The sequence below is a fragment of the Protomyctophum bolini genome (genome assembly GCF_963924005.1).
Source record: "Protomyctophum bolini genome assembly, chromosome: 20".
Lineage (NCBI taxonomy): Eukaryota > Metazoa > Chordata > Actinopteri > Myctophiformes > Myctophidae > Protomyctophum > Protomyctophum bolini.
Genome location: NC_137881.1, coordinates 24439623 through 24454894, shown reverse-complemented (window position 1 = coordinate 24454894; position 15272 = coordinate 24439623). Strand labels below are relative to the sequence as shown.

Genomic DNA, 15272 nt, shown 5'->3' with positions numbered 1-15272 from the left:
GGGTTAGCTTAGCCTCTGGGCTACCAGCCTATATACCACCACCAACTCCATTCATTTATACAGTGGTTCTCAACCAGTGGTCCGGGGACCACCAGTGGTCCTTGAGGGGGGTTCCAGGTGGTCCCCATCAGCTAAATGATGGAGAGTTTGTAACCAAATGGACCCTTATATAGATCTTTATTCCACTCATTACGCCATTCATTTCTATTATAATAACATGAACATTTAGCATCGTTAGCACAGGGTTAGCTTAGCCTCTGGGCTACCACGGACTACCACCACCACCCACTCACCCATCACGGCAGTATCCGAAAATCGAGCTCTGGATCCGGGGGAGATGATCAGCTCGAGTCGGCCCAGATAAAAGCACCACCGATGGATGGATGGTTCAGAGACAGTCCTGGAGGTCTGATTGAAGGAGCGGCTCCAGCAGCCGAGCGGATCCGAGCTCCGTGCAGTCTGGACCGGGGGAGAGGAGGAGGGACCACCAGACTGGGTCGGTGGGCACTGGGCCGCGGGGTGTATGAATGGATGGACGGTACACGGTACGGGGGCGTGCGTGGAGGAGGATAGGATATATTATGGAGGATGGCTGGAATGCACGCACCAGTGAGTGCACGCACGCACAGCGGTGGGCAGTTGGGTCTTCTTTTTTTTTAAGACATCCGCCTTCCACGCATGTCGACGCGCACGGCCACCACGCACAACTTCAAGGAGGAAGGACTGCTGTGTGTGTGTGTGTCAGTGTGTGTGTGTGTGTGTGTGTGTGTGTGTGTGTTTGTGTTTGTGTGTGTGTGTGTGTGTGTGTGCGACTGTGCGTGCGTGCATGCGCGCGTGTGTGCGTACAGCTGGAAGATCTATAGCCTACTACCAGTGTACCACCTCCACCACCGCTGGTCAGCCTGGTCAGAGCTTCAACAAGCCGGGGAGCAGAGCTTCTGGACCGGCTGCTGACAGGAAGGAAGAGCCGCTGCTCCGGCTGCTGCTGACACGGAGGGGGCGGGTCGTTCGCGCTGTGATTGGCTGACTCGGACGGAGGGGGCGGGTCGTTCGCGCTGTGATTGATTGTGTTCACTTTCTGCGGTTCCCAAACCCTTGGTCACGGGACGGGACCCATTCGTGGGTCACGGTCCTCACGGACCAATGTTTTATGGGTCACGAGATCACGACTTGAAGAGTAAATTCATCCATTAAAAACACAAAAGTTGGCCTACAGAAATTGATTTGATGACTGAATAATCTGATGACTGAATAATGTAAAATGTATGTAAAACCCAGACCCGAAAACCCATACTGTACACGTTTTTTATTTTTATTTTTTATTTAACTGTATAAAATGAAGTTTTACGTCTTTAAACACAATCCATGCCATTCTCCAGATATCTCGTGGAAAGATATTAAAACCTCCTATATGCCATTCACGAGATTTGATAAAAGGGCATTAATCCAGCATTAATAATAATAATGTGTGTACCTTATTTTAGCTTCCGTCGCTAGCCACAGCTTGCTTCCATGGTAGAAACAGCGGAAATCCCAACTATTTGTGCACGCGCACACGCAGTCTTTAGTGGTTTTAGGGCTCAGAATGGGATAAAGTACCCAAAAGTGTAATAAAACATTAATTCGATCACTAGAACACAGCCGTGACCCTGGCTCGAAAATGGACTCTGATGTATATCTCTGTATGATTGCATGCACAGCAGTGCAATTTGGGAGTTTGATACAAAATACAGGAGCAACCCAGGAGGCAGGAGTCCGGAAGGAGATGCGGTCAAAATCGAGGAGAATCCTGCAGGATCCAGGAGTGTTGGCAGAACACCAAATTACATTTCAGATTGTTATTAAAGGGATATAGCTAGCCCCTTGAGATGCAGGGTGATGACCCAAAACCGTCTTTGTATTGGTGAGTAGGCCTATAGCACCAATGGCATAATTTCCACAGACGATTCATCTCACCCAGGCGATTATGACCTACCTCAAGCTTCACACTACAATACAAATGAAACTATTTGAATAAAGGTTGTACACATCAGTGAAATTAACCTCTGGGAAAATCCCTAATTGAGAGTGTAGGCCTAGCAACACCACAGATCATATAGGCTGCATGGCTAACAGGGCTTGGGCACTATACCATCTTATCATTTGATAATGGCATATTAAAAACCCAATGAAAATATAAACTTCACAGAATATATGTACCACTTCGAATTATAACAATCGGTTGAAGATTATCTGAATATTGCACAAGTAAAATCTCAACTTCTTTGCAAGGGGCCATTGCTGAGCACTGGCAGTGGCAGTGTTTTACCTATAGCCTATACCTCTGCTTGGATTCATGGTGAGTGGGACACCGACGATCTTGTAGATCCACGGCTTGCCAAGCCGTGTATATTAGCAGAAGACGAGAGGCCTGTCTGCATTTCATGGGAAGGCAATACATTGAGAGAGTCTCATAGCCAAGAGCCAAAGATAGAGGATTTATTTTTTTCAAATAAACTCCAACGGATACGTGTGTAGCCTGACATCTGAAGGTGAAAACCGGTACTGCACTTTTTTGAGTGAGGTGATGTCACCAGATTGCACACTACACAGCAGTGGTTCTCAAAGCACTGGGGTCAGAGGAGGGGAGTTCCAGGGTGCCCCCAGCCAAATATGTCAATATAGCATCAAGATCAGCTTATAACCACTTTAATTAACCCTATATTTAAATTGGCCATTTGAAAATAACTGCCACGAGCACAGACATTTGGAATATTTGAATCCCATTTGTCCCATAATTATGTTTACTTTTCAGATGGGTGTCCGTGGCCAAATACATACTATTCATTTGGTGGGCCTTGACATGAGCTAAATGTTGATAGCCCGTGCTATAATTATTTTGAGGGACAGAACTATCGCTTGTGTGGGACGGGGGGAATGGACTGGGTTAGCAAAGTATTACTTAAGTTGCTATTAAATGCCTTGATGTCATATTCGACCACAGGCCATTGCCTATTTTCTTTTATTAATCCCTCTGGCGTCTCACATTTTGTTTTAAAATGCTAATTTTGGTAATGGATGGGTGAGGCCAGAGGTTCCCAACCACTGGTACGTGTATACGGTGTATAGGCTACAAGTTTAAAAAGTTGTAGGCTATATATATCACTTTTATGCCAATATTTTGGAGAACCCTGAACTGTCCTATTCTGTATCTGTGGGCACCAATCAGGAACGACCACTCACCGACACCCCCTTCCTACAGTGCAAAAGGCAATCACAAAACACACACACACACACACACACACACACACACACACACACACACACACACACACACACACACACACACACACACACACACACACACACACACAGGGAGGGAGAGACCGACCAATGCACACACAAAGCAGAGAAGCATATATATAGCATAAGGGTCATGATCTGTTTTAATAATGTACAGACATATCAGGATACTGTACAGCAGGTGATATTCCTCAAGGTTATAATCTTTTTTTTTCATATAGACTTTTTTCCTTCTAATTTCAGTTAGTCTTAATTAGTTTTGTAACCACGCAATACAGTACAATTCAGTTAGTTACCGTTTTTTATTATAGTTTTTATTTATTTCATATTTATTTTTATGTTTTCGTTATTTCGTTAACTACAGTATAATAACCTTGGTATAGGTAGGTGTAGACAGAATATACAGTACAGTAGGTGATATAGCTGTAGGTATACTGTAGGTCTAGTTATATACAGTGATAAATAGGTATACTGTAGGTAGTTATCCAGTACAGTAGGTGATATAGTAGGTGTAGACAGACATGGCTGTGGTCGGGAACTATGCACACCTGGACGTCCAGACGAACGAGGAAGATGTTGAGTCCAACAGGACGACCCAGAGGACAGTGACAGGCCTGCTGAACATACTGCAGACTGGTAAGAGACACCTGGGATTAAACCATCAACACTTAATAATAATAATAACAATAAAAAATGTTTTCCTTTGATGCTGAATCGGTCTTGAGAGCTTATAGAATATAGATACTATAAGAGATGATGCTAAAACGTCAAATCACCGAAAAATGAATGGATGAATGTTCAAACATTTTAACTGATCTCACTAACTCCATGTGTCACTGTGTGTGTGCGTGCGTGCGTGCATGTATGTGCGTGTGTGCATGTATGTGCGTGTGTTCTGCAGACAGACGAGTCGGAGTCAGCGTTGGAGTGCTTTGTGCCGTTCTGATTCTCCTCAACATCGTTCTGTTAATATGTCTCTGTAAGTCACGTTTCATCACAATGCATTTTATTACAATCCATCCATCCATCTTCAACCGCTTATCCGGAGTCGTTAGTGTTCTAGTGACTGTGAGTCACACCAACAACACCTTCTGATATGAATATTAAGGCCATCACAGGTCCAGCACCCACACTATAGCAAATTACACTGGTCATCACTTGCACCTCTGTCACTTCAGACTCATGCCATCACGACAAGGATACAGAACTTAGTTTGAAATAGGAAAAAAGTTTGTTTTAGTAGAAGTTTTGTCCCTTCAGCCATTGCTGCATTAACAAACTGCCTCGCTGATAGAATGTTTTTTGTATGTACTGGGGACTTCATGTATTGTCTAGGTTTTATGTTGTTATGTGCTATGTTGTTTGGTGCTACTCGTTAGTGTTTTACTGTTGGAGCAGATGACTATCCCTGAGGGGACAATGTAGACAACTATTATTATTATTATTACGATATGTCCCATTTTCAAATCATTATTCCCATACAGCTCAGTCCAACGCGAAGGAGAGTGACCCACTAGTGACTGGTCAGTGAGACATCACCGTTTTTCTTCATTTGTCATCAGTTTGTAGCGAATGAAAGAACAGCGGCTGCTAACTTTATCGTGTTATTTATTCAGAATATCCTGGATGGCAGAGATTTGGCGGCGGGTGTTATTACATCTCTAATGGGGAGACAACGTGGGAGAACAGCCGACAGTGGTGTAGAGACAGACAGTCTGACCTGATTGTCGTAAACAGCAAAGAAAAACAGGTGTGTGTGTGTGTGTGTGTGTGTGTGTGTGTGTGTGTGTGTGTGTGTGTGTGTGTGTGTGTGTGTGTGTGTGTGTGTGTGTGTGTTGTACTGTAAGTTGTAACCTAATTCCTCTTTGGCCCCTTTTTCCACCAGGGTTGAACCGGTTCCGTTCCTTTTTCCTGCCTACTATTGAACCATTGCAGAGTGTTTCCACTAAAAATGAATTGGTTCAGAATCCTAAAAGTTTGTTCGGAACTAAACCAAAACATGACCACGGGTTCCATGAAAGCACCAAGAATCTAGAACGGAACCGGTTCTAGAACCAAGATTATTTTGGTGGAAAAAGGGGGCAAAGTGGAGAGACACATCTATTGTACAGTTTGTACATCATTAACCATCAGTGGTCCTTTTCTGTCCAGGGCTTTGTTTCACATTTTTACCAGACGCTGTGGCTGGGTTTGACCGACAAACTGGAAGAAGATCGATTTAAGTGGGTTGACGGAACAACACTGACCACACTGACGTAAGACTTCCACTGTACATTCTTCTCTTATTCATTTGAACAAACATTGTAAGGACATTTCAATTAGGCCTACTTATACTGATATATTGAGCCCTATACCTTGTAGCCTATGGTACACAAAGGCTGCCAATGCAATGCAGCACACTTCAATGCTATAATCTTTTCTTATGCCCAGCACCCATGTTGTGTAGGTATACCGTTACTTAGCTAGCTGTGTACTTGTGGCTTAGGGTCGGGGTGTGTTGGTCTTAAATGGAGATGCATTTATTCTGTTGTATTTCTACCAGAAATATGTGGGTTATGGATTGAGAAAAGTCAGAAGTGATTGTGCCCATGATTAGAGCAGCTCTGGTCTAGCTGGTCTAAAGTCTAGCCCAGTCTCCCAGGGAATTATTAGCCTAACCTCTAGAGCAGACAGTAGGCTACATTGACCCAAATACTGTAGGTGCGTTTGCATAGCTGTTATTTGCACTGCAGCTTGCCGTCCAAATCCATCCAAACTTCAGCACAACCCTTGGTCTAGTTTACGTTGTGCCCAAAACATACCCATGACTGATACAGAGATTATTATCATAACCTGTACTTTGCGCCCATATCATGCGCTGTCTAACTACTGCAGTTAAATTGGAGTTTGCTCTACCATAGTCTAAATGTGGCCCAGTCTTGAGTCTACTTCACTATCCAGATAATCTGCATGAATCCGAGGTCATGATAAAAAAAAGAAACATTTGAGTGAAAAACCATCATTATAAAACGCTGGTTTTCAACCCTTTTCATATCAAGGTCCATTATTTATTCAGCATTTGAGACACAGACCACAATAGCCTCTCAGACCTCTCAGTTTGTTGTCTTTATGTCTTTGGATAAGATGTTGTCTACAATTCCATGCTGTATTGATGTTGTCATTTCTTCTACATTCTCTATTGTGTGTAGACTTCTTGTAAATGTAAGGTATCTTACGAGTCCAGTTGGTTTAATTTTACACTCTCAAGAGTTAAAGATCTATAGTCCTATATGGGTCCATTTAGTTACCAACTCCATCATTTAGCTGGGGACCACCTGGGACCTCCTCAAGGACCACTGGTTGAATACCACTGCTGTAAATGTATCGTAATGAATGAAATGTTCCATTATTTCTACAGGTTCTGGAGCCCTGGTCAGCCGGACAACAGAAGGGCCGATACGAACGCGACACAAGAATGTGTGGTGTTTGATGTCAAGTCTGGAGGATGGACCGACGTGTTCTGTTTCCGCAGTTTCCACTGGATCTGCGAAAAGGTTCAGTGCTGAGCGAACGCACCGTTTTCACAACGTGACCCGTGTTGGACAGTACAGCTACAGTACAGCTACAGTACAACTACAGTACAACTACAGTATACACAGTGGTGGGAAAAAGGACCGTACTCACATCTTGTGGTGGAAAAAAGTATTCACATTATGTTACGCTTAAGTAAAAGTACCAATACTGCAATATAAAAGTACTCCATTACAAGTAAAAGTCCAGAATTCGAAATGTACAGTACTTGTGTAAAAGTACAAAAGTGTTGACATCAATCAAAATGTACTTAAAAGTACCAAAGGTAGAAAGTTCTCACAAAGCTATGCAGAATATCCCATTTCAAGTGTTCAAATGTATGAACATCTTTTGAAAATAGCAGATCTACGAGCTCACAATGCGTCACATTGCTACGCATTGTGAGCTTGTAGATCGGCTATTTTCAAATGGCCGAAATGTATATTGGGCTGAAGTGGGACGGTGGGTAATGTATGTTTTTCTATACAAAGTAACTATAGTAACTAAAGCTGTCAAATAAATGTAGTGGAGTAAAAAGTACAATATTTGGATCCGAGATGTATAGTGGAGTAGAGGTAAAAGTATTGGATATTGGAAATGCTGAAGTAATGTACAAATACCTCAAAACTGTACTTAAATGTACTATAGTTACCTTCCACCACTGCTGTGTTGTTGAGATTGCCTCTGTGTGTCTGCTGTGCAGTTCCACACACTATGCACTGTGGACGTCACAATGTGTTGGTTGGACCAGACTCTGGCCAGTTCAACCAGACTGGACCAGAAGTTGGATCAGACTCACCTGGAAGAAGAGAAGCTCAGTCTGGTCTGCGTTGAGCTTGATGTGGAGCGAAAGACGTCCACAATAGAATGTGAACGACAAGCTAATGTCTGTCCATCCATCCATTCATCCATCTGACCCTGGGGGTGCCAACCCTCATGTTGAGAACCAGCGCTGTACACATCCTATACCAGCACAGCACAGAGACGCAACATCCATTTCAACCAATAATGATAAACACCTCTTAACTGCAGTCATTTTTGCAGTTATATTTGTATTTAATAATTAAAATATAAAGTCTGTAACTGACATTCATCTTCATTATCATCATCGTTGTTGTTGTGATAGCAAAGAGATCGTTCACGTCATGAGTTTAGCCATTTATTTACTGAAAAACATGATAATACATTTCACAATTTGTTGCAAATGGCTCTGTTCTTTAAGAATGCTAAGAATAATTTGGTATACGGGAAGTACTTAAGTAAAAGTGCAAAAATATTGGCATCAAAATATACTTACAGCATCAAAGGTAAAAGTACTCAATATGCACAACGAACAGTCCATTTCACAATCATATTATGATCCTAATTTATCATGGGTCTTGGAATTTATCAATGGTCCTGGAAAAATATTTGGATATGCATTGTTGCATGTTTTTGGCTATTGATTTATTTCATTACATGAAATATGTATGAAAAAACTGGAGCATGATCCTATGCCCTAGGGTAGGTGGTCAAAAAATGTCATGAAATTTGTAATGGAATTATACCGTTATATATTCTATGCTTTATTGTTGCTAACTTGCTACACTGCCTGTCTTTGGGCATTGCACATAGGAGTAATATACTCATTATTGCGCTAAATGATTGATATATAGGTCTGAAAATTGCCTATTTTCTGGAAAACTTTTGGAAATTCATTGGTAAAAATGGAACACTGTACCTCAACCTATAACAATACCTCATCATAACATATATAGTGGAGTAAAACGTGTAATACAGTACTTGTTTGTTTCTGTAGTATAAGTATATAAAATATAAAAAAAATACTCAAGTAAAGTACGTATAGTATACAGTATACTGTACATACATTGAGTAAAATGTACCGCTGGCTATTAGTTAACAATCATGCTGTATGCATCTCTAATGTGTCATTCTCATATATTGTCATCGATGCGCTCAACATTTAGGCAGAGGTAATCCTGTTAAGTGTTAGCCTGTTAGACACAATTATATATCAGATGATTTGTGCATAACAACAGTATTGGTGACAATGAGGGGTTGGAATGAACTTGCCTACTGTTGATATTTTTGAACACTTGCAACCTCCAAAACAACTGATCTTCAGCTTTGCTAACTTGAAGACCGGTTATTGTCGTCGCGTGACATGTTGCTGAAGTTTTAATTAGGCTTATGACTATGTTATGTTATGATATCAATGTTGACGATTACATTCTAGGCCTACCTTTATAGAGATATCACATGTAATTGTAATAGACAGGTCATGAGTTCATGTTTTGTATGGTGTATGTAATAATATGAAATATGTTGTTTCTTTGATATGATTGAGACCCCAGGAAGAGTAGCCGCTGTGATGCACAGTAAGCTAATGGGGATCTAATAAATACATCCAAACCAGTGCTTCTCAAACCTTTTCATGTCAAGGACACCCCCGGAAAATGTATTCGCCCGCGGAGCAGCGGACCCCCGCCAGAAAAGAGTTTGTCGAGACAGCGATTGGAATGCGACCTGTTCACACACACACACAGTAAGGTATACAGTATGGTCACACACATACAGTAAGGTATACATTATGGTCATCATCATCGATGCATCTCCCGTCTCTTCTTGCTGCCCTCGTTGCTGTGGTGGATCCGGTAGGTCTTCCTGGCCTGAGCTCTCTCCTTCTCCACGACCTCTGTGTCGTCCAGGATCTCTAGGCCTGGGAGCTGGCTGATCACATACTGCCTGTATTCAGAGTAATTACATTATATTACAGTAATGACTTCAAGACATTCCTAAGGGAATTACGCTTTCTTGCACTGACAAATGGACACTTTATTGTTTATTGTTAAGGCGCCCAACAACTGAACAAAGCCAAAAAGGATGAGAACTCTCTTCAGGCTATACCTTTATTACCGTGCCCACATCTAAGTGGATCCCACCACAGGACACAGAAAGAATTAGCAACATTTCCTCTCAAATACCTCAATATAAATTCTCCCATAAATAACCCCTTGTATAAAAGTAATCTAAACATTACTAAAGATGCATTTCAATTAAACACGTATAACTTGGGTTGGAAACTCAATGAAAATTAAACTCAAAGCATAGGAAACACCCCTCCCCTGCACAGCACTTGCACCTTCCTAATCAAGGGAAATGCCACCAGCAGTGCAGAGACATTTAGCAAACAATCAGTGAACATATGAACATACAGTATGTGAAAACAAGTTATCCTTGCATTTGGGTGAATCTGAATGTATTGTTTTTGCTTCCAAGCACAACCTAAGAGAGGTAACCAACTTTTCAGCAGAATGTAATGGAGTTAAACTCCAGGAGAAAAAATCAGTTACATATTTAGGTTGCACAATAGATCAGAACATGTCTAGTGAACAGATGGCCCACTCAGTTATTGGCAAGATCCACGCAAGGACTAAGTTCCTAGCTAGGATTGCCAAATGTCTAGATAGAACCACTATGAGGACACTGGCCTCAGCATTAGTACAATGTCTCTTTGATTACGCCTAACCTGGTACAACAGCTTATCTAAAAATACCAAAGATAAATTACAGACATCACAAAATAAACTAATGAGGGTAGTCCTTTATCTCTCCCCAAGAACCCACATTGGCGCTAACCATTTTAGAGAATTAAATTGGCTCCCAGTGGAAGGCAGAAGATCAACAACTGAGACTCATGGTCTATACAATTGCCCAAAATGTTTTAAAGGTTACTTCCCGTATGTTAACCAGTTTGAAGTTTGAACACAAGGGCTAGTGTAGCCGATCTAAAACCACCAAACCTGAGACATAGGGTAGGTAGAAGCTCATTTAAATATACAGGGGTGGAGGATTGGAACAAAATCCCAAGGGAAATTAAATTTGCCCAGTCTTTGATTTTTTTTTTAAATATGTTGAAAAAGTGGCTGATGAGCAAGTTAGTATAGTGCTGTATTTATCTATTTATATCTATTTATTGTCTTTTGTTTATTGATCTATGATGGCCGGTTGTAAATGTCATTAGTATTGTAATGTTAGTACACATGTTCTTCTTATCATATGCTGTAACTATTTATTTATTTATTTGGATCACAATGGAAATAAGTCCTCTCTCCTCTGACTATGCAATCCTGATAATTATGTACTATGAATTGTATCATGAATATATCACATAAATCAAATCAAATCAAATCAAATATACAGTTTTCAATACACCAGTTTAAAACATTAGTCCTTGCATGTTATAGAAAGCAGTTTGATGTAAGTAAGTAGCCTTGCCGAGCCATGAGGCCCATAGGGCAGGAGCCTATCTCCTGTTTCTGTAGCGTGAGGCAGCTTGATGTACAAGTACACCCCCTGGACATGACGCTAGTATGTCGCAGGGACTTACCCCCATTCCAACCCTTGATGCTGAGTGTCAAGCAGGGAGGCACTGGGTCCCATTTAGAGTCTTTGGTATGACCCGGCCAGGGATTGAACCCCAACCTCCCAGTCTCAGGGCGGACACTCTAACCACAAGGCAACTGAGCATGGTTTGATGCATGTACACTACAGTAGGGCACGGGCTGCCCTACCCTACCCTAAATGCATTAAAACAAGGCCTTATGCTTTTGAGCTTGTCGATCTGCTGTGTTTGCATTTGAATCCTGAAAAGTAACTCTATATTGGGTGAGGGCGATGGAGTTTACCTGTAATCCCTATACTTTTAACATACTGGGTGAGGGTGATGGAGTTTACCTGTAGTCTATTACCTGTAATCTCTATACTGGGTGAGGGTGATGGAGTTTACCTGTAGTCTATATTACCTGTAATCTCTATACTGCGTGAGACTTCCTCCGTTGAAATAACTCGGTGCCGCCTCGTTGTTCATCATGCTGAGGATCCTGGATGTAAAGAAACCATAACACAACTAAAACATCCTGGATGTAAAGAAACCATAACACAACTTAAACATCCTGGATGTAAAGAAACCATAACACAACTAAAACATCCTGGATGTAAAGAAACCATAACACAACTAAAACATCCTGGATGTAAAGACACCATAACACAACTAAAACATCCTGGATGTAAAGACAATTAAGACACCATAACACAACTAAAACATCCTGGATGTAAAGAAACCATAACACAACTAAAACATCCTGGATGTAAAGAAACCATAACACAACTGTTAAAACATCCTGGATGTAAAGAAACCATAACACAACTGGTAAAACATCCTGGATGTAAAGAAACCATAACACAACACAACTGGTAAATAAACGGTTTTTTCTGGAGTAGATTCCCAGGCCTTCAAATATAGCCCTAGGGTTACGTAAATATGTTCTTGATTGATTGATTGTTTGAAATGTAAAAACAGCAACTTAGTCCAAAAGGGATAGCACCAAAACATATATAAATATCGAATCAGGAAAAATCGGTATCGGCAGGTACTCAAAATCGAATGATCGGAATCGGATCGGGACCAAAGAAATCCCCCAGAGCGGCTGGCCAATGTTGAAGCCGCCGAGACATAGTGGTCAAAGCTGGTACTGCAGGCGGCCAGTGCATTTAGCACTAGTAAACCCTGCGCAGCTGGGGTTTACCATTGAGCACTCGCATTTTGAACACCAACTGTAGGTGTTCAAATCGAAAAAATGCGGAAGTAGAGCATTCTTCCAGGTGCTTCAAAACGCCACTGAGCAACCATTGAAATGAATAGTGGAGAGGGCAGGCCTGTCGCTCCCGGTCCGCTCTCTATCCTTTATAACTCCATGGTGTTAACGACATCATGGAACAAAATGGCCGATATAAAGGTAATCGACTGGACCTACCTGATGTTGGGGAACTTGCGCCGTATCTCCTCCACGAACACGGGCAGGTTGGTGATGCGGTTCTTGTTGATGCACACGGCGGTCACGCTGGGCATGTAGGGGAACTTGACGTGCGCCGTGTAGTTGTTGCAGTCCAGGACCAGCGTGCTGAGGCGCTCCAGCTGGCCCAGGAGGGCAGGGTTCCGATTAACACACTGAATGAAGGATCATGAACCCACTAATACATAGAGCAGGGTTCCGATTAACACACACCAATCACAGCAACATATACCTCATATCAGGAATATTTAACATGCACCTGTCTGATTTCCTTCCATTGACAACATAGGGAGCTTGTGTGGAGAAACAATCGATTGATAAACGATAAATGCGTTGTAGTGGGAGTCCAACGCTCATATACTGCTCTAAAGGATACTCGTCCAGCAGATTGTAGCTCAGGTCCAGGACCTCCAGACGTCCACGGCTCAGGATGCTGTCGTAGGGGATCTCTGATAGGTTCTGGTAGGCCAACGACAGCCTCGGAGAGCCCGGAGGAACCTGGGTCTGCTGCTGCTGCCCTGGGAACTGAGGCTAAAACAAGGGCAACACAGTCAACAACCTGCTGCTATGGGTCTTGCCCGGGCCTCATGGTGCTGCTGCCCTGGGAATAACTGAGGCTAAAACAACAGCAACACAGTCAACAACCTGCTGCTATGGGTCTGGTCCTCATGGTGCTGCTGCCATGGGAATTACTGAGGGTCTGAGGCTAAAACAACAGCAACACAGTCAACAACCTGCTGCTATCATGGGCCTCATGGTGCTGCTGCCATAGGAATTACTGAGGCTAAAACAACAGCAACACAGTCAACAACCTGCTGCTATGAGTCTGGGCCTCCTGGTGCTGCTGCCATGGGAACAACTGAGGCTTAAACAACAGTGCAGTCAACAACCTGCTGCTATCATGGGCCTCATGGTGCTGCTGCCCTGGGAACAACTGAGGCTAAAACAACAGCAACAACTTGAAGAGTTCTTTCTCCAACATTCCATTAATCAGAATCAGCAGGGAATCAGGGATTTCAGATGAGGCCATCGTCATAGGCCATAATGTCTGTCTCTCTCTCTCTCTCTCTCTACCCATAAAAAGGGGTATAAAATTAGTTTTTGCCTCCTACAGAACTGAAGGCAAAGAACAGTAAGATATGTGAATGGGTTTAAGGTATAGTATAGATTAGTTACTGTAGTTGCCATCAATCCAAGGCCGTGTCAAAATGACAGCTGGAGAGCCTTGGCGTTACAGTCAACATGTTCTCTCCATGATCAGGGGTCAGGGTCATCGCCAACATGCTGGCTTAATTGGGCTGGACATTTTTGTCAAGATTATTAGTTTTTGCCACGGACATACAAAATGAGTGGACAATAATATTAACAGAAACACATAAAGAGCTTAATTGGCCTGATTGACCACAACATGTCTGTAACTCTGAGAGTGTATAAATGGAACTATTTGTACACCCTCAGAGTTAAGGGGGTCCTTGCAAATAAAACATTTGAGAACCACTAGTACGAGTTGGACTCCTATAGGCCTATAATGTCATAGTGTCGTGTCATACAGTACATATTTTTAACAAAAACTTGGAGACTTGACATTCAGTAGTCATATGATCAAAATAAGAACATTATAATGGTGCGTAAAGAATGGAAATCTAAAAATTGCCACGGATAAGACCAAGTCTTTAATTGCCATGGACATATTGATGACCCCCTGACCCCTGTGCAGACGCATTGATGACCCGTGTCCGTTGATTCACTGAGAGTTTTTACACTTTGTCATATGACAGTGTCACGCTGCAAATGTAATGAAAATAGCTGATCTACTGTACAAGCTTACGATGTGACTCGTAAGCTTGTACATCGGCTGTTGCTGCTATACTTTTTTGAACTGTGGATTTTTACCTATAATGAAATTATAATTATATTATATTAAATTATATTGTTATAATTAAAAGCTACAGTTATGTTAGTTGAAATCAGTGGTTCTCAACCAACAGTCCGGGGACCGCCAGTGAGGGGGGATCCTTGAGGGGGATCCAGGTGGTCCCCAGCTAAATCACAGAGAGCGTTGGTAACCAAATGGATGGACCCCTTATATTAGATCTTTAACTCTTGAGAGTGAAAATGGACAAATGGACCCGCAAGGGTCCGTTTCATTTTACACTCTCAAGAGTTAGATTATTGGTTGTTTAACATCAGCAAATTGCTTGATTTACAAGAAGTCCACACAATTAGAGGATGTAGAATAATTGTTATTTTGATCGTTTGCCTGTTATCTCTCCTATATGGTACCGACATCAATACAGCATGTGGACAAAATCTTATCCAACAATAACAACATACAGTATGCTAAGTTTGGTGTCTGAGAGTGAGAGGCTACAGTATCTCATCAGAGATACTGTAGCCTCTGGGTTGAAAACCACTGTCTGAAAGCCTTTTCTTTCCCTCAGTACATTTGCAGGCCAGCATAGTTAAAAGATACAGTTATGTATAGACTCACCATGTTGCAGCCAGTATAGTAGTGTACGGGCCAGACAGAAGATGACCACAGTCAGGAACATGAGATGGTCAGAAGGAAAAGGCTTGAAGAAAAGAG

The 15272-nt window shown here is 42.1% G+C and overlaps 2 protein-coding genes across 3 annotated transcripts in view; both read right to left on the bottom strand.

Moving 5' to 3' along the window:
- Positions 1 to 934, bottom strand: part of rap1gds1 (RAP1, GTP-GDP dissociation stimulator 1) — a 38595-nt gene extending 37661 nt beyond the window's left edge. For both annotated transcript variants that reach the window (XM_080792661.1, XM_080792662.1), the window contains exon 1: positions 294 to 934. In XM_080792661.1, coding sequence (XP_080648787.1) covers positions 294 to 297 — 4 coding nt within the window. In that variant the 5' untranslated portion in view covers positions 298 to 934. The remainder of the gene's footprint in view (positions 1 to 293) is intronic.
- A 7070-nt stretch (positions 935 to 8004) lies between these two features.
- Positions 8005 to 15246, bottom strand: LOC308335488 (leucine-rich melanocyte differentiation-associated protein). Its single transcript, XM_080792539.1, has 5 exons — positions 15177 to 15246; positions 13062 to 13216; positions 12647 to 12829; positions 11636 to 11713; positions 8005 to 9576 (listed from the first exon to the last, which is right to left on the bottom strand). The coding sequence occupies exons 1-5, from the start codon at positions 15177 to 15179 to the stop codon at positions 9432 to 9434; spliced, it is 564 nt and encodes a 187-aa protein (XP_080648665.1). The 5' UTR covers positions 15180 to 15246; the 3' UTR covers positions 8005 to 9431.
- Between the last annotated feature and the right edge of the window lie 26 nt (positions 15247 to 15272).

Bases quoted from the DNA above. Each gene is read 5' to 3' on its own strand.
- LOC308335488 (XM_080792539.1), bottom strand. The intron at 11,714-12,646 runs GTAGGTCCAGTC...CTTTACATCCAG, and splicing joins CGCAAGTTCCCCAACATCAG to GATCCTCAGCATGATGAACA. The intron at 9,577-11,635 runs GTAATATAGACT...CTCTGAATACAG, and splicing joins ACGCAGTATAGAGATTACAG to GCAGTATGTGATCAGCCAGC.